General features: G+C 39.7%; 1 protein-coding gene across 15 annotated transcripts in view; it reads left to right on the forward strand.

Annotated features, from left to right (window-relative positions):
• The window catches only part of PTPRS (protein tyrosine phosphatase receptor type S), a 752,553-nt gene that overhangs the window by 343,815 nt on the left and 387,384 nt on the right, over positions 1-21,354 (forward strand). For 11 of the 15 annotated variants that reach the window (XM_063914875.1, XM_063914874.1, XM_063914881.1 and 8 more), the window contains 3 exons: positions 1,871-2,004; positions 12,459-12,603; positions 19,815-20,120. In XM_063914875.1, coding sequence (XP_063770945.1) covers positions 1,871-2,004; positions 12,459-12,603; positions 19,815-20,120 — 585 coding nt within the window. The remainder of the gene's footprint in view (positions 1-1,870; positions 2,005-12,458; positions 12,604-19,814; positions 20,121-21,354) is intronic. The other 4 variants (XM_063914884.1, XM_063914885.1, XM_063914886.1 and 1 more) reach the window with 1 other exon arrangement.

Genomic DNA, 21,354 nt, shown 5'->3' on the forward strand with positions numbered 1-21,354 from the left:
ATGTAGGCTGCGCGGCGGGAGGTTATGGTTAGGCTGCGGAGAGGGTTTTTTTTTTTTTTGGGGGGGGAGGGTTTAGCTTGCAGCTAGAGGGGATTTGATTTAGTCACCACCAGGGGGAGGGTTAGGGTTAGGCTGCAGGAGGGTTAGGGTTAGGCTGATGCTAGGGAGGCCATTGGGGAAAGGTAAGTATACTTACCTTTCCCCATCAGGATTCTAAATAGCAGGTTGCTGTGGCCGGTATTTTGTCTGCAGGCATTTAAGTCCCAACAGACAAGTGACGTAATAGCAAACATGCAGAATTTTCATTCAGCTACTAACTTGAAAAGGCCTCCCTTCACTCCCCAGTTTCCCCTTCACTGCTGCCTGCACTCCTACCCTTCCAGTGTTAGTTCCAACTAACCCATTCAGTAAACACTGTTGCCACAGTGCCGCCCACTTGCCAAAATCTCTTTGAATCGCTTAAGCACTTTTGAGCAGCGCTGCTCATGGTAGTCAGTCCAAAACCAGTGATTACTTTGTTGGTCAGGCGGTTCCTGGAGATGGTGCTCCACCCACGCTCCGCTCCTGCTTGGAGCAATTCAATTAGCAAAACATCACACTAATAAATATTATATATTATACTATATAATATTATACTATACACAGAGAAAGGAAAAGCAAAAATGTATGTACTGTACTTGTTTGCTTTGTTCCTTCTGTTCTTTATAGTCTTGGGCCCTGTTGGAGAAAGAGATCTATGTACTGTAAATACTATTATTATTATTTATTATTATTATTATATAGAGATACAAAAACTCTTCTATACATGTAAAACAATGTTACCCCCTCAAGATAGTCATTTACTACATCTCACTTAAATAATGTTATGTTTGAATGATCTGCCATGACTTGTTTATATTGTTTTGTTGGCTATTGTAACATGGTATGTTTTTGTTAGACTATTGTAATGTGGCAGTGGTTCCCAAACTGTCTTGAATACTGGCGCCCTAGATTATCAGCATTTTTTAACAGCACCCTAGACCAAAAGTGTTACATTGAGAAATTCAGCAAAAATAATAAAATGAAGTCCGTTGTCCTTACATGTCAATCTTAGGTTTAGTTTTGTGGTTCTGTTGTCCACAGATTTTATGATTGGCAGCCACCAGCGCTGGTTTTGTTGATCCCGTTGACCATAAATGTTTATTTTGTCCTGGACTATCAACCCGTGGACCCCTTGCAAGTGCAGGTTTGCCATGGCAGACAGTTTGTGAATCACTATAATATGGCATTCTATCAAAACTATATACAACACCTGCCATATGCTGATTGGAGTGTTAAACACCTCTGTAGGTTGAAGTATTGAGGATAGGAGGGGTAAATACATATATACAGCGGTCACACGGGTACAGCGGTCACACGGCCCCTAGGTCTGGGGGGGCCCACACTGCACACGCTGGAGGTGTCCCCGGGAACAAGGCGCCCTGTTCCCGTAGACCTGCGCATGCGCAGTAGGCTCTGACTTTAAGCCAGAGTCTGTAGCTGCTGGTGAGGAGGGGCCCACAGCGGAGGCTGCACGCGGGTCCCCTACTCTCTTAAAACGCACCTGGGTAAATATTTTACTTGTATTAGCTGCATGGTTGCACTAGCTATGCTTGCAAACATTTCATGCCAACATGAAGTTGTAGGAAATTAGTATTGTAAGTAAATGCTAAGAATTTGTATATTTTTAGCAATGTAATTTAGAATGGCTTATTAAAATATATGCAATGTATTTTATAGCGAATGTCATTGTTGTAGCAATACAATAAAATTATAATATTTAGGACCAAAAGTAAACAATATGTTTTTTGTTTTTTGTCTTGTTTAATTCCTAAATGTGTCATTTGTATAGTGCCTGGTCAGCCAATGAATTTCAGAGCAGAAGCAAAGTCTGAAACAACAATTAGCCTCACCTGGAGCCCTCCACGTCAGGATAGTATTGTGAAGTATGAGGTTTGCTACAAGGAAGGAGAGAAAGGAAATGAGGTAAGAATAAAATTCACAAAGTAATGCTGTACATAGAGACAGATCGTTCTTAGAGGGCGCATAGTGTGTAGGATATCATTTGTTGACGGTAATACAAGTTTTAGAAAAATGAAAAACAAAAGGCAGCACGGAATTATATTGCAATTAGGATATTGAAAAGTGTACAGTTTACATTATAGCAGAGAGTAGAGGGTAGCAAACAAATGGAAGTTTATGGTATTGACTTCACAGATATACGACTTTGGAGATTGTATGGTTATTATTTATTAACCATTACTTCTATAGTGCCAGCACATTCCATTGCGCTTTACGATTGAGAACAATCAGTAGTAGAACAAGACTGGGCAATAATAGAAAGAGAGGAAATAGGCATTGATACACAAGGTTTTGTGTTACCCATTGCACATTGGTCTAGCCAGCTTACAGAGGTTTCAGGTGGGCTGTATGAGACGGTAACATAGGAGGATGTAAAAAGTGAAGGAAGAGAAAATATGTAAATTGGTGTGTGGACGTTATTGAGGGGATGTAATTGGGTAGGACAGCTTATAGCGGTTACTTGGGTGGTCCTTTCAGGGAATACCTAAATGTTTGGAGATTAAAGGATAGTATTATTGTGCGTGGAAGGTGATTTTACAGATCTGCAGACCTTGTGCAGAGCAGAGAGGTTGGGTTGGGAGATATTTAGAGGTAAGTGAAGAGATGTATATTGGTATAGATACTGTAGTCTTATGTGTTAGTAAAATTATTTTATATTGATTTTGGTAGAATACAGGTTACCGCTGCATTCAAAATGAATTGTGGTGGTGAGAGTCTGTTTTGTGGAAGATCAGTATTTAGACTATTGCAATAATCAATGTGGGAGATAAGTGGTTGAATTAGAGGTTTTGCAATGTCTTGTGTAAGATAAGGTCATATTGTGGATTGTCGTTTAGATATGTGGAACATGATTTTTGGACAACTTAAATGTGGGGAACAGAGGACAGTTCAAAGTCAAGGATGACTCCTAGGAAGTGAGCTTGTGAGGTAGGGTGGATTGTCGAGTTATCAACCGATGGAGATATCAGGTTGGTAACTACTGTTGGACAGTGGAAATATTAAATCTGTTTTTGAAATATTAAATTTGAGGTGTCGAGATGACATCGAAGATGAAGGCCTGGATTTAATGGGAAACAATAATGCCACCCGGAAAAGTATTGTGCCGCATCGGACATTACAAATGTGCGTCTATCTATCGGAATTCGGGCAATGTAATGGCATGCAAATATTTCCCATCTTCAGCGTCTCAAATCCGAGATGTCGCAGTATTTAGACTCGAAAACGTCCGATATTTGCGGACCAACCGAAATGTATCTTTTAGTATAGGAGAATCTTTTAGTATAGCTATATGTGTCCACTCACGTCACTTGAGGTTGTTTTGTGGAGAGTGCCCTGAAATGTCTTCTGTTTGCAATAATGTAAGCAATATTATCAGGGCCGTAACCAGGTGTGTGCGGAGTGTGGGCCGCATATAGCGCTGCAGGGTAGGAGGCGCTGTTGACAGCACTTGTCAATTATGAATTATATACAGGTTGAGTATCCCTTATCCAAAATGCTTGGGACCAGAGGTATTTTGGATATCGTATTTTTCCGTTTTTTGGAATAATTGCATACCATAATGCGATATCATGACGATAGGCCCTAAATCTAAGCACAGAATGCATTTATGTTTCATACACCTTATACACACAGCCTGAAGGTCATTTTAGCCAATATTTTTTATAACTTTGTACATTAAACAAAGTGTGTGTACATTCACACAATTCATTTTTGTTTCATATACACCTTATACACACAGCCTGAAGGTCATTTAATACAATATTTTTAATAACTTTGTGTATTAAACAAAGTTTGTGTACATTGAGTCATCAAAAAACAAAGGTTTCACTATCTCACTCTCACTCAAAAAAGTCCGTATTTCGGAATATTCCGTATTTCGGAATATTTGGATATGGGATACTCAACCTGTAATTACTTTCACTTGCAGCTTCCCCCCTTTTCGATGCCCCGCATCTCTTACCCCTACTCTTTTTGTTGCTAATACCTATTCAGCATTCGTGGACTTGACTTGGTAACTCTTTGTTGTTCAGTCACACTGTCCTTTATTACATTTTGGGATGTGGATGTGCCCAGGATTCGAACCCGTTCCCTATGACATTACAGTCAGACACTCTAATCATTGAGCTATCTGCCCCTGCATAGAAAGCTAGAGAATTCCAAGCTGGGGAGTTTTAACTATTTGAAGCTCGCCTTGTACTTTGTGAAGGGGTGATCGGCATTGCAACTGAGCAGATCTGTGTGACTGCAAGGGATTGGATGTGTGGCTGCACACTGTATGGATCTGATCGATTATGGTGCTGGTTATTTTTTTACTGGGTACAGGTAACTTCATATAGTTAGAAATATCATAGTTTTTATGTTTTTAATGAGGGGTATTGTGGCTGAATAGCAGCAAGCTCTCGTGTTGAGCGCATGAATGTGGTATAAGGAGGATTTTCTTGCAGTGTTCTAGAAATGTGTGTGTAATATATATTCTCTTTCTGGCACAGGGCACCAAAAAGTCTCGTTATGGCTGCAGATTTATAATAATTTTTTCTTGTAAGGTACTTCTAGGCTTACTCACTATAGGCTTAAATTAGAGTTGTTTGCTAATGCTGCCACAACTGCGTATGTACGCAGGTACTGTAAGAAAATACGCTAATACTAAATGTATTGAGACACCCACTGTCAGCTTTATGAATCCCAGTGGCTTTGTACAAAGACACAGCATCTGTCACGGATCGGTAGATTATCAAACTTTTGAGAAGCACTATGGTCGCGCGGTTTTGACGCAGGGAGTAAGACCCTGGAGCCACTGTTACTGCATATAGGGTCGCTGACACCCGCCCCTGAAATGGTTGTAACATGGCTGTATTTTTTGTGGCCACTACTCGATACTTCCCCCAAGCTGTCCCTGACTGTCAGTCACTTTGTGAATAAATTCTCTCTTAGACTTATGCACAGTTGGACAATAATTGCTCATCTACGAAAACATTCTAATTATATGCAACTCACTCTGAATTTTCCTGTGTTTTGCTGTAAATGGCTGTGAGGCATTTAAGAAGAGAAAAGGGATAGTTCATGGTCAGTCTTTGTTTCCGATGTGACAGCAGCAGTTCTTTGTAGGCAAGCTTTTCCATATTGAGAAGAATTTCATTCATTTGGGAAGAGGATATGTATGATAAAAGCCCAAAGTGTAACTATTAACAAATTATCCATACATTTTCAGCATATTAGATGGCAGATAAATATTTAAGCTTGTAACTTCAACAAAGTGGGTTTTGCCTATAACACGGAAAAATTCTGGCATATTTGTTTGTACATACTGTAGAACACCCCTGCTGGTTTGCCATAGTCTATAAAACACTGGTGCTGATCTTCTGCCACCACATCTAGTTTTGCCACCAGTCCAGGTCCTGTATAGCTGAGGTGGAAGAAAGCATGAGCCACAATGGTGGAGGCATATGTGTTTTAAAGGGGGGGGGGGGGGGGGGGTGTTGTGCTGTCTAGGGTTGCCACTGGCGTGTCTGTAGTTACTTGATGGAGATAATACTGTTTTGGCTGCTCCACTTCCTCCCTCCCCCGCCTGCCTTCTGGACCTATCTCCGACCCCTTTAGAGTATGGCTAATTACTCTGGACTGGGCTCCCTTCTACCCCTCCACCTCAACTCCCTCTTCAACCCCTCCTCTCTCCCCACCCCTTCCTCACAGCAACCTTCGTCCACCTGCATGGCTCCACCCAACAATTGCATTTTCAACCGAGTTCAGCAGAAAATTAACCCTATAAGACGGAAGTGCCAAGTTTCATTACCCTTCATGCACATCGTCAGACAGGGTGCACACGCTGCCTAATGACTGCTGATGCAATCACGTTACTGTATACAACGCAAAAATAAAAATTAGCTCCAAAGTTGATGAACAGTTCCTTGAATTATATTTCTCCCCAAAATTTTTGTATTCTCGCGTATATAAACTGTATAGTCATTTTGGACTTGAGCAGCCAGTGTAGGTGGTGGAGACAGCCATAGCCTCGTTTCTTGATGGCAAGGCCCCTGGGTCTGTTGGCATCCCGATTGAGGTATACAAGAACCATGCCAATCTTTTTATCCCAAGATTACTTAACGCAATCTTTGAAGAAGGCTCTTTTTCTTCCTCCATGTCCAGGACAATCTTTATTATACTTTCTAAAGATGTGTCCTCATACATCTTTTCTCAATATCATCACCTTCCCATCACCAAGCGTAACATTGAGGCTATAGACACCTCATCCCTATCCTCCCTGTTTGACTCACTTCTCTCTCCTCTCCTCTCTCTCACATGCCCTGAACAAGCCACATCCCTATACAATGCTTCTCTTACTTCTGCTCTTGACTCCGCCAACCACTATTCACCCTCGCAGATCAACACCTCAACCCTGGCACACTAAATGCACCAGATAGCTACAAAATTGCTCACGTACTGCCGAGCGACAGTGGAGGAATTCACGCTCTAAGGCAGACTTTTAAATTTATGCTCTCATCCTTCAGTGCTGCCCTTTCCCTCGCTAAAAAATCATACTTCAAAATTCTCATCTCTAGTCTTCTAACCCCCAGTGCCTCTTTGCCACTGTTAACACCCTCCTCTGCCCACCACCACCTCCTCTCCCTTCCTCATTGCCTGCTTTTGACTTTGCCACTTATTTCACATCCAAGATTGACTCCATACGTCAGGACATCAAATCCCACCAGACCAGCCACCACCCATCCCTTGCCACCCCTCCCCTTCCCTCTCACCAACTCTGACATCTTTCTCCCATGTATCTGGTGAGGAAGTCATGGCCCTCATCTGTTCCCCCCCACCACCACCTCCCCGCTTGACCCTATCCCCTCCCACCTCCTCCGCTACCTCTCTCCTTCTGCCTTTTCCCATCTTGGCCACCTTCTCAATCTCTCCCTCTCATCAGGCACTGGCCCCTCTGCCTTCAAGCATGCTCTTGTCTCCCCTATTCTTAAAAACCTACCCTTGATCCAAACACTCTGTCCAACTATCGACCCATCTCTCTCCTCCCTTTTGCCTCCAAACACCTTGCGTGTATTGTCTATAATCGACTCACTGCCTTTCCTTCCTCTCACTCACTGCTTGACCTATTCCAGTCTGGTTTCCGTTCTCTTCACTCCACTGAAACTGCCCTCACAAAAGTATGCAATGACCTCCATGCAGCCAAATCTAAGGGACACTACTCTCTGCTTTTTCTTCTTGACCTCTCTGCTGCTTTTGACACTGTGGACCACCCTCTCCTTCTGCAAATCCTTCACTCTCTTGGTCTGCGTGATACTGCCCTCTCCTGGCTGTCCTCCTACCTCTCTTATTATTCCTACTCTGTCTCCTCTCATGATGCTTCCTTTCTCCCCACTTCCACTAACTGTTGGTGTCCCCCAAGGTTCTGTTCTTGGTCCTCTGCTTTTCTCTCTCTATACGTCCTCTTTAGGTGAACTCATTCGTTCTTTTAACTTCCAGTATCACCTCTATGCTGATGACACTCAAATCCACCTTTCCTCCCCTGATCTCTCCCCGGCTCTCCTCACTTGTACCCCCATCTGTCTCTCTGCTATCTCTTCCTGGATGTCCCAGCGCTTTCTTAAACTCAGCATGTCTAAGATTGAGCTGATCATCTTCCCACCCTCCTGCACAACTTCACCTCCCACAATCTCATTATCCATTGATGCCACGACTATCTCCTCTAGCCCCCAAGAATGCTGTCTTGGCGTAATCCTTGACTCCTCCCTCTCTTTCAAACCACAGATTCAGCACCTCTCACAAACCTGTCATTTTCATCTCAAAAACATTTCCAGGATCAGATCCTTTCTCACCCAGGATGCCACCAAGACCATTATTCACTCACTGATTATTTCCATACTGGATTACTGTAATCTCCTCCTAACTGGCCTCCCTTACAATTACCTCTCTCCACTCCAATCTATCCTCAATGCTGCAGCCTGGCTCATCTTCCTCACCAAACGCACTACATCCACCTCCCCTCTCCTACAAGCCCTTCACTGGCTCCCCTTCCCTTTCAGAATCCAATTCAAACTTCTCACACTCACAAAGCATTCACCCACTCCTCTCCCATCTACATCTCTGACCTTATCTCCCTTTACTCTCCTACCCGTCCTCTTCGCTCTGCTAATGCACGCCAACTCTCCTGTCTTCTGATTACTTCCTCAAAATCCTATCTCCAAGATTTTTACCTCTCCCCCTTAGACTCTCCACCTCCCTACAGAACTTCAAACTGGCTCTTAAGACCCACTTCTTTTCCAAACCCAGCAAAATCTCATCCTAACCCTCTGTCCCATGCTTGGTCTACCCCATCTGTGTCACCCTTGTCTGTCTGCCCCTCCCTTTTAGAATATAAGTTCTCACGAGTAGGGCCCTCTTCCCTCATGTGCTTATCCTTTTCTTACTTTAATAATTCTCAACTGCCCAAATCCAGCAGTTTTTTGGCCACCTTGAAACTTATCTCTATGTCGCTATTGGTGTAGTTATGCTTAGTTACCCTGTTTTTGTCCTATATTGTCTTTACCTGTAAGTCACTGTTTTCCTGTTTTTGATTATGTTTATATGTACTCGAATTGGGTGCTGCGGAACCCTTGTAGCGCCATATAAATAAAGGATAATAATAATAATATGTCACATAGCAGGAGATGCTTGGCGTAAGTAAGCTGACAGGTCCAGTGCAACATTGTTAGCGTCAGGTGTTTTGTTGTTGTTTTTTTTGTCAAAAATGCCTTATTTGCATCGCTATGCAAATAGGACGCACAAGCTGACTCTGTTTATTAAAATGATATACGGCATGCCTATATTCTCTGTGCGTCTCCGGTTGTAACTGCATACGAAATGGTACGTTGAAGTGTTCTCTAGGAATACACCATTTACTATTTCATATGCAAATACAGCTACGATCACACACAGGAAATAGGCATGCTGTATATCAGCATAAGCTGCTTGTGCATCCTATCCACATCATTTTGTGAATAAGATGCATTTTAATGTAAAAAGTTGCACGTAAAGACGCTCAGCGCTATTGAGTCACGCCACGGAATGGTGTTACTAGAAGGGCTACTTAACGTGCATGGAGGCTAGATGTAAGTGGACACATCTGTATATGCTGTTTATACCTGCTCCCTACAGATGTAAAAATCCTAAAGTCATATCTGTTCGCCTTAACAAAGTTATAAAGATGGTAGTTCATTCAGATTGGTCTGGCTTCATTCCTGGTATGTACGTGATCACTCACCAGCCAATCATTACGGGTTTGAAAAATAACAGTTAGGAGCTGACTGGCTGGTGCGTTATCACTATACTCTTATCACTTCTTTATCCCTTCTCCAGGCTTAATACATCTGCCCCTGTGTTTGAAATTGACAGTTAGGTGCTGGTTGGCTGGTACTTTATCTCCGTCCACTTTATCTCCATCTAAAGCTGCCCATACACCTAAAGATTTATTGTCCGATCTGTCTGGTTGGAATGAAAATCTGGTGATGGATGGGAGCAAATGACAGTTGACCTTTTGCTCCGAATGTCCGGACAACTGACAAAAACGGTTGTTCAGATAAATTGGATAAAGCAGATGGATTTAACCAGTTTACCTGATTGACCATTTTTGTCTGTTTTTCAGTGTGTGGGTGCAAATGGTCAATTGTCATTTGCGCCCATCTATTTCCAGATTTTCGTTCCAACCAGCCAGATCAGACAATACATCTTTAAGTGTATGGCCAGATTAAGGCTTAGTAAATAGACCCCATAGTCTCCATAGACTCAGCCTAAGCTTTTCATTCAGTGGAGTGGCTCTTCCTGTGGGAGGTCATGCGTCAATTTGGCTTTTGTCCGATATAGGTAAAATTGGTGCAGCTGCTGTACGACAGGCCAAGTTCCAGACTTTGTAAATGGTTTCCTAACCCCCTCCTTCTCCTCGACTCGGGGTACATGTCAGGGGTGCCCCTTGTCCACGTCACTACTTGCCCTGGTTTTGGAACCTCACGTCTGTATTATACAATCACATCAGGACATTAATGGCTTACAAGTAGTTGGTAGGGAGTACAGAGTGGCTTTGTATTCTGACAACCTTCTGTTAGAAATATATGTAATTATGTCACTGCTTTGCCACTGGCCCTTCAAGTTATCGAGCTACTGTATTTGGTGTTTATTCTGTCCTTCAAATTAATTGGGATAAGTTCCATGTCATGACTCTTAGAGGCAGCTGCTTGGTAGCCCTTCAGCTATGTAGCATTGACCAATTTAAATAGGAATTTAGATATCTAATACACCCACTGCCTTCATACTACAGAACCTCTCTTTGCTTATGTTAAAGACAAAATAAGGGCTTGGGGCTGACTTCCTCTTACAGTTTCCAGAAGGGTAAACTTAATAAAAATGATCATACAACCTAAGTTTGTATATATGCTTCTACATTCTCCTATCTTCCTTCCTATTTCCATTTTCCGTAATCTACACAGCCTCCTCTCCTCGCTGATTTGGGGAAGTCGTCGTCCTCTCATCAGCTTACATACACTAACTATGACACGATCCGCTGGGGTCTTGCACTTCCACGCTTCCAAAATGATTATACGGCTCAAATGGTGCATTTGAGGTTGTGGCTTCAAGATATCTCCAGTAATGCCTTGCATTCTCTCTTTGTGTCCCAATTCTGTCCTGGGCTCACTCCCTTGCAGGTGTTTTTTTTGGCAGGCTGTTGAAGCAGGCTCAAGCAGGCTGTTAAAGCTGTTGAAGCAGGCTGTTAAAATCTGGAAACAGGTTTCGAAGATGGTAGGAACCCCTGGGTTGGTCCCTGATGTAGCCTTTAACAGCTCTTCACTATTGACTGAGCTATTCTGGTTGCAGCCTCACCTAGTCTGGCAGCCTGTGGTCATCTCTACTATTGGGCAGCTATATATTAACTTAGTTCTTCATTCTTCGAGCACCTCAAACACACATACAGATGTAGCCACGCTTATTGTGGCTACATCTGTTCTAAACAGGGCACTCTCAGCGCCGAGCTGCAGCAATTATCGTTCCCATTCATGCAAATGGAGCGCGTGTGCATCTTAGACATGTGTATGCCCCATACATGCACATGGTGATGTCTAACAAGGTGCAATCATGGCAAGATGTAGCCACGTTGGGTGTGGCTACATCTGTACTCCTTACCACCTGCATATTTGTACCAATACCTACAATTTAGACATGCCTAGTCATCCCAATTCTTGGATGCACCGCCTATATTGGCCGCATCACCATTGAAAACATTTCTGTTTCTGCAGGTCCCTCTCCTATTCTTTCTTGTTGTCGTCTCAGTTTGTCTAGCCTTATAAATGTCATTGGGAAGCCGATCTGTGCCCTATTGTTGATACCTGGGACGCGGCATTGGAGTCTCCTAAACTTTCAGTATCTATCAAAATACAGCAAATCCAGCTGTTTATTTTGCACAGTGTACCTCACTGCAGATTTGAGGGTCGTGCTTCCGATCTCTGTCCAAAATGTAATATGGAGGTGAGGTCCTTTTGGAACTTGTGTGGGATTGTTCTTTAATCACTCTATTTTGGGATAGGGTTAGGTTGGTCTTGTCTGAGCGGGGTATTCCCTGGACTTTACTCACCCCAGTGGTGTACTGTCTAGGAATGCCTGATGATGACTTAATTGATGAAAATTGTTTATTCTCCATGTAATTGCTCTAGCTAATGTCTCTATTGCTCGGCCATGGATGGCTCCTGAAGGACTGGAAGTGGCAGCTTGCCTGCCACTGGTTCGCCATTCTGTCCAACATGAAAAGTATGTATACACTATTCATGTGGCAGAGCTCAAAAGTGATCATATCTGGGGTCGATGGCTCGAGTCCAGATATGCATGGCCGCTCGAGCAGAGAAGTGACTCTAGCAGTAAGCTCTGACTAATCCTATCTACACTTGGTTGTATGTAGTGGCAGAATGTTCTGTGTTTCTTCTTTCTTCTAGTCTTTATCTTTGGTTTAGCCGTGCAACTCTTTCCGCTCTTTTTTTTTTTTTTTTCTTTAATTTTACTTTTATACCCAATGTATTTGTGTATAGGCACCACTAATATATTGTAATGCTTTCCTCCATCAGTACCCTATATGTTACCATTGTACTGGTTTAATTTGTGCTTAAACTGCTTTATGCCTGCAGTTGATGCCTGTTTTTTGATGTTGATGCCTTCAGTTTTTTGATGTTGCTTTAATGCATAATCTAATAAAAAACTACTCAATTTAAAAAAAATATAACAGTAACAGTAATGTCGGTGTCGGCAGCTATGTGTGCAAACTTTTTTTAACCTCCTATGTGGTGTCAAGTAAGCTTTAAAGAGTAACCCTGTGTCTGTTTTTATAACAGATCAGAAAAACCTTTGATCCAGCAACATCATATTTAGTTGAAGGCTTAAAACCCAACACAGAATATATATTCCGACTTGCTGCCCGTTCTACGCAAGGCCAGGGTGCTTGGACTACAGATGTTAAAGAGCGAACCATGCAGTCTAGTAAGTGTCCTGCTTTTCTTTTCAGTGTCTTACAAAGGATTTTTTTTTTATTGAGAATTACTACATGCCTCAGATCATTAAAGGCAATCTAATTGCATCATCAGTTGAGTCAAGTCTATGTGAAAAACTCACAAACACACACACAGAAATGAATCTAATCGATTCTGTCAATAATTATCTCAAACATGACCATGCTAGTGTATGGATAACCCAAGAAACGTTTAAATGTAGTCAGTCTCTCTTCCTGGAGCTTCTCTTACTTCCCAGGAAAAACCAAGAGGTAGAAATGCAAGAGTTGATTACAAGCGACAATCACAAGACTGCAATTGTGATTGGTCCTCCCACTCACACACCCTACTTCACCATCATTTTAAGTTAAGTTGATACTCAGGAAAAAAATGGTTATGTGTAGTGGCCCCCCAGGGCTGTGGCAGGGGTGGAGGGGATACACTACCACTTTTTACTAAGTAATAATGCAGTTTTAAAGGGGTTATTGCAGTAATAATCCTCCCTCTTTAATTGGCCGTTCCGTCTTAATAACCATGAAAAATGTACAGTATTTACTTTTTTAGGTGATGCTCCAGCCTTAATTGAGTATTGTTTAGACGCTGCACATTATAGTGCTACAAAATATAGCACTTTACAGTGTATTACAGAGACAGTATAATTGCACTGAAACTGAGGTCTACAAAATTATCACACTATTTAAATAGTCATGGAGCTAAACTGTATATTCTATTTAACATTTCATCTTTAGCTATGTTCAGAGAGGCTTTTAATACAAATATGTCTATATACACTGTATGTAGATATAATGTTAAAATATAGCTTATTTGTTAGAAATATGGTTCATCTTATTGCATTTTTTTTATAATTTAAACAATAAAATATATAGACATTTAATAAATAAAAACATCTTTATTCAATATATAAAAACAGCATAGCTATCATCACCGTAAATTTCAGAACGCTTTTACCATTGATGACATTGCAGTTTCAAAAATATAACCTTTGCATATTCAGCTTGTAGATGATAGACTACTATAGTTAGTATAAAATGGGTTGATTGTTTAATAGAATGATACACAATTAAGGGGGTAATTCAGACCTGATCGTAGCAGCAAATTTGTTAGCAGTTGGGCAAAACCATGTTCACTGCAGGGGGCACACATGTAACATGCAGAGATAGTTAGATTTGGGTGGGGTGTGTTCAATCAGAAGCCTAAGTTGCAGTGTAAAAATAAAGCAGGTAGTACAGTATTTACTCTGCACAGAAACAAAATAGCCCACCCAAAACTAACTCTCTCTGTTATATCTGCCACACCTGCAGTGCACATGGTTTTGCCCTACTGGCAACAAATTTGTTGCTACGATCAACTCTGAATTACCCTCTAAGATGCAAAACCTCAGAAGGATGTTGTGCAGTATTATAAGGTTGTTGTATGCACATATCTTTAGGAATAGGATAACAATTAAGAGGACACAGGATTAATATTTGTGTTGTAAATGTTTTCCATATTTCTGAAATCTTTTCTAGCGATTTTTGAAGTGTACAAAAATGCAAAGAATAAAATTAACAATCTGATTACTTATTTTCATTTTGAGGGTTTCTGAACCCTCAATAAATATTTATTTATTGTTACAGAATATTTGAAATCCAAACTCAGGTTTTTAGAAATCCACGCAGGGCTGTTTTTTTTTTTTTTTTTTTTTTTTTGCTCAGATTGCTCTAGCAGACTTGCAAATTGGTAGCAAATGTGATGATTTTCTTATTAAGCCATTCTTGCAGTGCAGACACATGAAGCAGAAATTAAAACTTTTATAGATTGTAATGTAGATTCTGCTATCACGTTGGATATGCAATTTCTATCTTGGTTCTGTCCTGAAACAACTGTGGTTACATAAAGGCACAGAATCTTATATCCATAAGCCAAATCTGTTGTTTTGCAGATCACTGCCCCTCTTTATGAATTGACAAACAAATGAAATAAAGCTAATGTGGGAAACTGAAAACTAGTATATCTATATCCTGTACATACCATGTACTTTTTAGGGTATTTATTTTTACATTTTGAACATCATTTCCATTTAATGTGGCATCCATTGATCATATTGGTGAGCAGTAAATGGCTCTAGATGACAAGAAGTAATGTTCCCAATATTGCCCTTTTAACTACACATTGAGTGCCAAATTATAATATTTTCCTTTTAGCCTTTGCATCAATGTAATGTATGATTGGACGATGTTGATCTTCAGTGACCAACACCATTCTATGTTGAGTTGAACTATTTTTTCCTTTCAGTAGAAGTTATCCCCCAGTTAATTGGGCTGCTATCTGTACTGGATCGCCATACTTGCCTTATTACTGCCCTACACTTACTACTGGCTCAATGTTTAATATTTGCCAGTCTGCCAGTATGATGCCAGCTATATGGCAGATCTTTTTATTGCATTATTGCTATCCTGAGTGTAAATATTCGGTGATCATTTTAGTTTAATGGATTGGAATCTTGCTGTTACCATGGGGACAGATTTCCCTTAATAGCAATAAACCTGACTTATTCACAGATCTTTGCCTTTATATGAGTTGTTTTTCACTGCATGAGTGGCTGTGGCAGCTGGTCTATGTGCGTCCTGTCTTTTTTTTTCATCTCAATAAATCACCCAGATTGCTGTTAGTATAGATTAGTAAAATAATAAGTGTAATCTGAGGATTATCTCACTCTGTGATTTTTTTTTTATTGGGGGTTATAGCTCTTTTTTGTTAATACTTCAGATACCTCAGTCTTACAGTATAACATAATTTGTAGTTTTAGCGAATTGTTCAAGTTGGACATTTAATTATACACATGACTGTAAAATATTCACAGTTCTATCCATACTTAACTTCAGGTCCCTAAACTAATATTACTTAACACAAAAAGCACTTCAGGCATTGCGGTCCATTTGTAAAACCATTGTGTATATCAAAGATCTTATTTTCCATTTTAAATAATTATTATAAATTAGTTTCAAGCTTTCCAAGGTATCATGGTTTGGAAAATCCTTTTTGGATGACAGCCGGATCCTGTGCCTTTGCCTCGTGACATCTCTTGACTGGAAAATGCTGGTGTAGCTTGGTACAGACCCCATTGTGTTTCTGTTCATTTTTATTTGTTTTTGTCATCACCTTTAACTTCTGTGTTTGGCAACCAACATTTGTAGTGAAGAAAAACCACACAATCCATTGTGTCTTAGCTGTCTTCCTTCTTTCTGCACCAATGCTTTCCATTACATGCATGTAATTATCACTGTAACCCTATCACACTTTCCCTTCATGCCTTTGCTTCTTGTGCACTCTGTGCTTTCAGAAAACTCCTCTTTGTCCTTGTGCCTCACTTCAAATATGTTTGCTAGGTCATATGCCCTAGCAGCATTAAAGTTTAAAGTAAAATCCATTAAACTAAAGGTAAAGTATATTTATTTATTTATGAAGAAGCCATATTTTAACACTTTAAGTACCAGGAGCATAAAGTCTAATGTCAGCAGGCTGATTTGCTGTTGCCAATTTTCAGCAGAAATACACATAATTCCAAATTGTTCACCGTAACAAAAACAAAAAAAACCCCAAACAAACAGCCCATGGTACTTCAAGAGTTAAATTCCTAGTAAGGCTCTTTCTTGGAGCATGGACAACAGCCAGCTTGCTGAAAAGCAGAAGAGGTGAGTAAAGAGTAAAGCTCCAGAACCACAATCTCAGTCTTCCATGTCAGGCCTTCTGAAAGATCAGGAATTATTTGGTGGATTTTTCGAGTTTTCCTTGAGCTGACACTGTAAATACAGGTTTGCATGAATTTTTAAACCAAAATGTTCATATGACCCCTGGTTAAGGTCCATCTCTTAAAATGTCATGTGTTTTGTTTAAATAATATTTGTGCTATTGTACTGATTCAAGGACTTGTGAGAGATCAGACAACTTCCAGTGGATTTAATTGTTATGGGGCTGAAGTAGCAATAATTGTAAATTGTTTACCTAGCACTCAGTCTTTGTTGCAATTTTTGTTTTGCACTATTGTACTTGAGATTAAATAAAAATGGAAATTAAGAGATAAAAGTTATCTGAGTAGTGTTTAGAGAATATCACATCCATCTGGTTCCAAATATGTTTAAAGAGAAATTTAGCTTCATTGATTTCATAATTTGAACCAACCACAGAAGATGGTCTGATCTCTTCACTGCTCTCAAATATTTCCAGAAAGTCTTAATTAAATATTCATGATGTAAAGGTAGGTGATCAAATAGAGCCTAAATAGAAACACCGGTAGTTGGTTATTTATTTATTTTTGCTTAGAGTTCTTTATGTTCATTTTATTATTATTTTATCATTCCTCTATTTTGAATATGAGAAATAACAGAAACAATGCCTGAAACTTTATTGAGATATTGGTTCAGCCCTAGTTTACTAAATTGTTAAGGCACACTAGTGAACACGGAAGAGGAGACGATAGTTAGAATATAGTTATTTCAAACAATTTATCCGTTTCAGTTATGTTGGTAGGTTACTAGCGCTGAAATGATTATATCATTTTAAACTAAATTTATTAATTTGCCATTAAGCCCTTGTACTGTCATCTAGTAGTAATATTGACAAAGATTTTAAAACACAATTTTATGACAATCACATCATACAAAGTAATAAGCATTATTTGTGCTCTGATGACTAAGGGCCTGATTCAGACTTGTACACTAACCTGATGGTTAGCGTACAGGTCCAATGGTGGAGACACTGCGCATGTGTAGAACTGGTCCTGCACCCTCACATGCAGTTCCTCCTAAGCCCCTATCTGAGGGCGTTTGAGGATTGGGAAGGGGTTGTGACTGGGTCCGTTCCTCAAAACGGAGGTGTGTCGAAGTTGGCGTCTGCATCTGGCAATACAGATTTACTTACCTGAGATGGAAATCTGAGTAACCTGATGGTTACTCAGATGACCGATGGTCCAGCAGAGTAAACCGGTGGTGCATCATCAGCTGCAACAGCAGATCAAGGAAGCAGGCAGGAGGTGTCTATTTACATTAGACACCTTTTGTTTGCATTGGCATAGTAGCTGTACGGTATTGCACAATCGCTTCCTTGCAGCTGTGCAATATTGTACAAATCTGAATCAGACCCTTAATGTAAAAAGGGCCAGATCTATTTAAATTTTATTTGACTGTTGCTACAATACTCCCTTGTTTATGCAAGTTGGTGTATTATATACTTTTCAGCACAATAAGCACATACTAGAACTTGCAGCCAGAAATGTCTGAACTCATAAGTTAGAAATACATACTCTTACAGAAACACTGTTATTAAAGAATATACAGTAACCAATTCTATTACAAATCACATCTAATTACACTAGCATGCAAAAGTCTTTGGCCAAGGGAAGTAATTGTTAATAAAAGACAAAATGTAGTGAAATAATGAAAATAGTAATGTTTCACATGATACTGTAACTAAACATCACAAGATTACTTATAATTTTATAGTATAACAAATTTCATATTACATTTGGCTTTCATCAATGTTCCTCCTTTGGAGCGTATCACTGCTTCACATGATTTGGGCATTTGAGACACCAACTTTTCTAAAATTTTGTAAGGTTTGCCTTTCCAGGCCTCGTTTAGACTTTCCGGTTGTGTCATTACACAACCTTTTCTGTGTAGTTCATTCCAGAGTTTCTCAATGGGATTGAGATCAGGTGACTGAGGGGGCCATGTCATAATTTGTGGAACTTTCTGCTTTTCCTTACTCTTAATAATGCACAGTTTAGATGTGTGCTTAGGGTCATAGTCATATTTAGAGTTCCACTTGGTACAGTGTGATGTACTAAAACACTGTGGTATAGTTTTGTTTCCATAGTTGATGTTATTTGAACTAAATCTCCAACCACCCCAAATCATGACAAGACCACCACCATGTTTAACTGTATGACTTAAACAATTATCTAACATACTTTCTCTGACCATTCTTCGAATATACTGACATCTTCTGGTTCCCAAAAGTTTAAATTTGGACTTGTCGGTCCAAAATACTTTTTCCCACTGATCTACTGTCCAATACCGGTATTCTTTAGCCCATTGAAGGCGTTTCACTTTATTTACGAACCTGAACAAGGGTTTTCTGCAAGCTGCAGTATGCGACCATTTAGAAATGCTGTACATTATGCAGATGAAACTCTGTCAACTGATACTGGAGTTTGTCTAATATTATTGAGTTTTTCTTTGATTGCAGTTGTTGGGAGTCTTCGGTTTTGCTTACTTATTATGATAAAATATTTATTTCCCTTTTTTTCATGAACAGCTTGGTCATCCAGAAAGTTTATTAGTTATATTTGTACGTGTTTCTTTGTATCAAGCTAATGTATACGGTGTACTAGCCCATGGGATTTTTTATTTTTTTTTAGCAATCTGTCGATGAGTATAGCTCTTCTTCAGATAGAGTTTGGATATTGCCACGCAATTCTAGTGAATATTTGCGTCTCTTTTTCATTTTCAAAGAGTTATGATTGTTATTGATTTTTCGCGTTTTTTTTTTCATTTTCAAACAGTTATGATTGTTATTGATTTTAACACTGTAAAAAAGAAAATTAAAAAGTAAGATCCAAAATATTCAATTAATAAACATATATTTTATGTAAAAAATATTATTGATTAAAATGAATCCACATACATACCAGATTTATTAATGACCAGCTCAAAATTACATACTTCAGCATATCAATAAACTCTTGGGACTGCAATGAAAATGAAATACGCTTGTGTTTACAAATAATATGGTGAATTAAGTTTAATAGATTTAAAGTAAAGTCCAGCAGTCTTGTTTCTAATCATGCTAATGATTTTAGGGAGCAATTAAAGTTGATATTCATTAAGAGCAATATAAGTAAAAATATAAGCCTTGGGCAAAGACTTTTGCACGCTAGTGTACATATACATCATATAATAGTAACATTTAGCTGGGCCCAATAGACAATTTACCAGTTACCCAGAACATTCCCTACATAATTTACCCTTACTTATGTTCCATTTTGACCTTTTTAGTTATACATCTATGGTTTTTGGGTTTATTTATTTATTTTTTTATTTTTGGAGGATTTTTTTGTTTTCTTTAGTTTTTTTTTTTTTATCTTTCCCATCTTTTGTTTCTCTACTTGTCCTATCCCTCCTGCCCTTAACTGTCCTCTCATAGAACCGTCTGCCCCCCCTCAAGATGTAAAGTGTGTCAGCACAAAGTCCACCACAATACTGGTAAGTTGGCAGCCACCCCCCGCAGAGAGCCATAATGGCATTCTTGCTGGATACAGCGTACGCTATGGTGCTTTGGACTCTGAGGAATCAATTATGAAAGAATTAAAGGACATTCCAGCCCAGACTACAGAGATCCTTTTAGAAGCTCTGGAAAAGTGGACAGAGTACCGTGTTACTGTTGTGGCGCATACTGCAGTGGGACCTGGCCCTGAGAGCTCGCCCGTTGTTATACGCACTGATGAAGATGGTAATTTAATACTTTTTAAAAAAAAAATACTGTTTGTAGTTTTAGGTGTAGTTAAGTTCATTTTAACTCCTATTATAAAACAAACCTAGTCAGTTTCTTAAATACAAATATTGTGGGAGATGTATCAAACCCTCTAAAGAGGACAAGCGTAGAAGTTGCCCATGGTAACCAATCATTCTATTATTTTACAGAATGTACTTGATAAATGAAAACTAGAATCAGATTTGTTGCTAATGGAAACTGCTCCTCTTTAAAAGGTTTTATACATTTCCCCCTCTTTCTCTGCAGTGTATGATTAGCAAATGATCCTGCCTTATTTATAAACATTGTAAATAAAATGAAATCTGTAGTTTGAGTAGCTAGATTTACTATAATGTGGCTGATATAGCCTGTGTATTTCATTTTCTCACACAGATTTTTTAATTTTATTCAGAAAATAAATTGTATATGTGTGTGTATGTGTATATATATATATATATATATATATATAAGCAGACACTGTAGTACATTCAGCGGCACTCAGAGACTGACACTGCTGGAAAAAAGTAAAGTGCTGGTGCTTTTTAATCCATAGTAAAGGCTGGGTGATCCAACGTTTCGGGGCACGAAAGCCCCTTTGTCAAGGTGAGCCAAATACAGAGTGAATAAGAACAAAAACAAAGTGTTACCTTTATGGTGAATAGGACCCGCGGGCGGGAGGAACAGCAGTGTCCGGGGGAGCGTGATGCTTCCGTCCCGGATTGTGTGACGTGTGTGCGCCTCGGTCACTGTGATCATCCTGCGCGTCGTTGGATGCCTACGTTGCCATGGCATCCTAACAAGCTGGTGTTGTCATGGCTGCCTGGGACTTCCGTGGTCTCCCGATCGCGGAGGTCAAGGAACCGGCCTGCAAGGTAAAAGTGACAAGTGTAAAAACAAAGTGTGCGGTTATAAATTTTTTAGAAGGATCTATAAGTCTGAGACTAACTGGTGTATTAAGAGCTGCATGCATACAACGGTCTTGGAGTGACAATAAACATTGTATGAAAACATATACAAAACATGCTGATAATGTCAGTCTGACACAATGTGGTAAAATTGGCAAGTGCTTATCCAAACAAGTACACATCCTGAAAAGATGGCAGTGGTAATGTTTCTAATACAGCCAAATTAGAGAAAAAGATACAACGTGTAGCTATATTGCCTGAGAACTACCAGTGTTATTGGAATGGGGCTTATGTAAAGAAACGGTCAA

The sequence above is a fragment of the Pseudophryne corroboree genome, chromosome 1 (assembly GCF_028390025.1).
Source record: "Pseudophryne corroboree isolate aPseCor3 chromosome 1, aPseCor3.hap2, whole genome shotgun sequence".
Classification (NCBI taxonomy): domain Eukaryota; kingdom Metazoa; phylum Chordata; class Amphibia; order Anura; family Myobatrachidae; genus Pseudophryne; species Pseudophryne corroboree.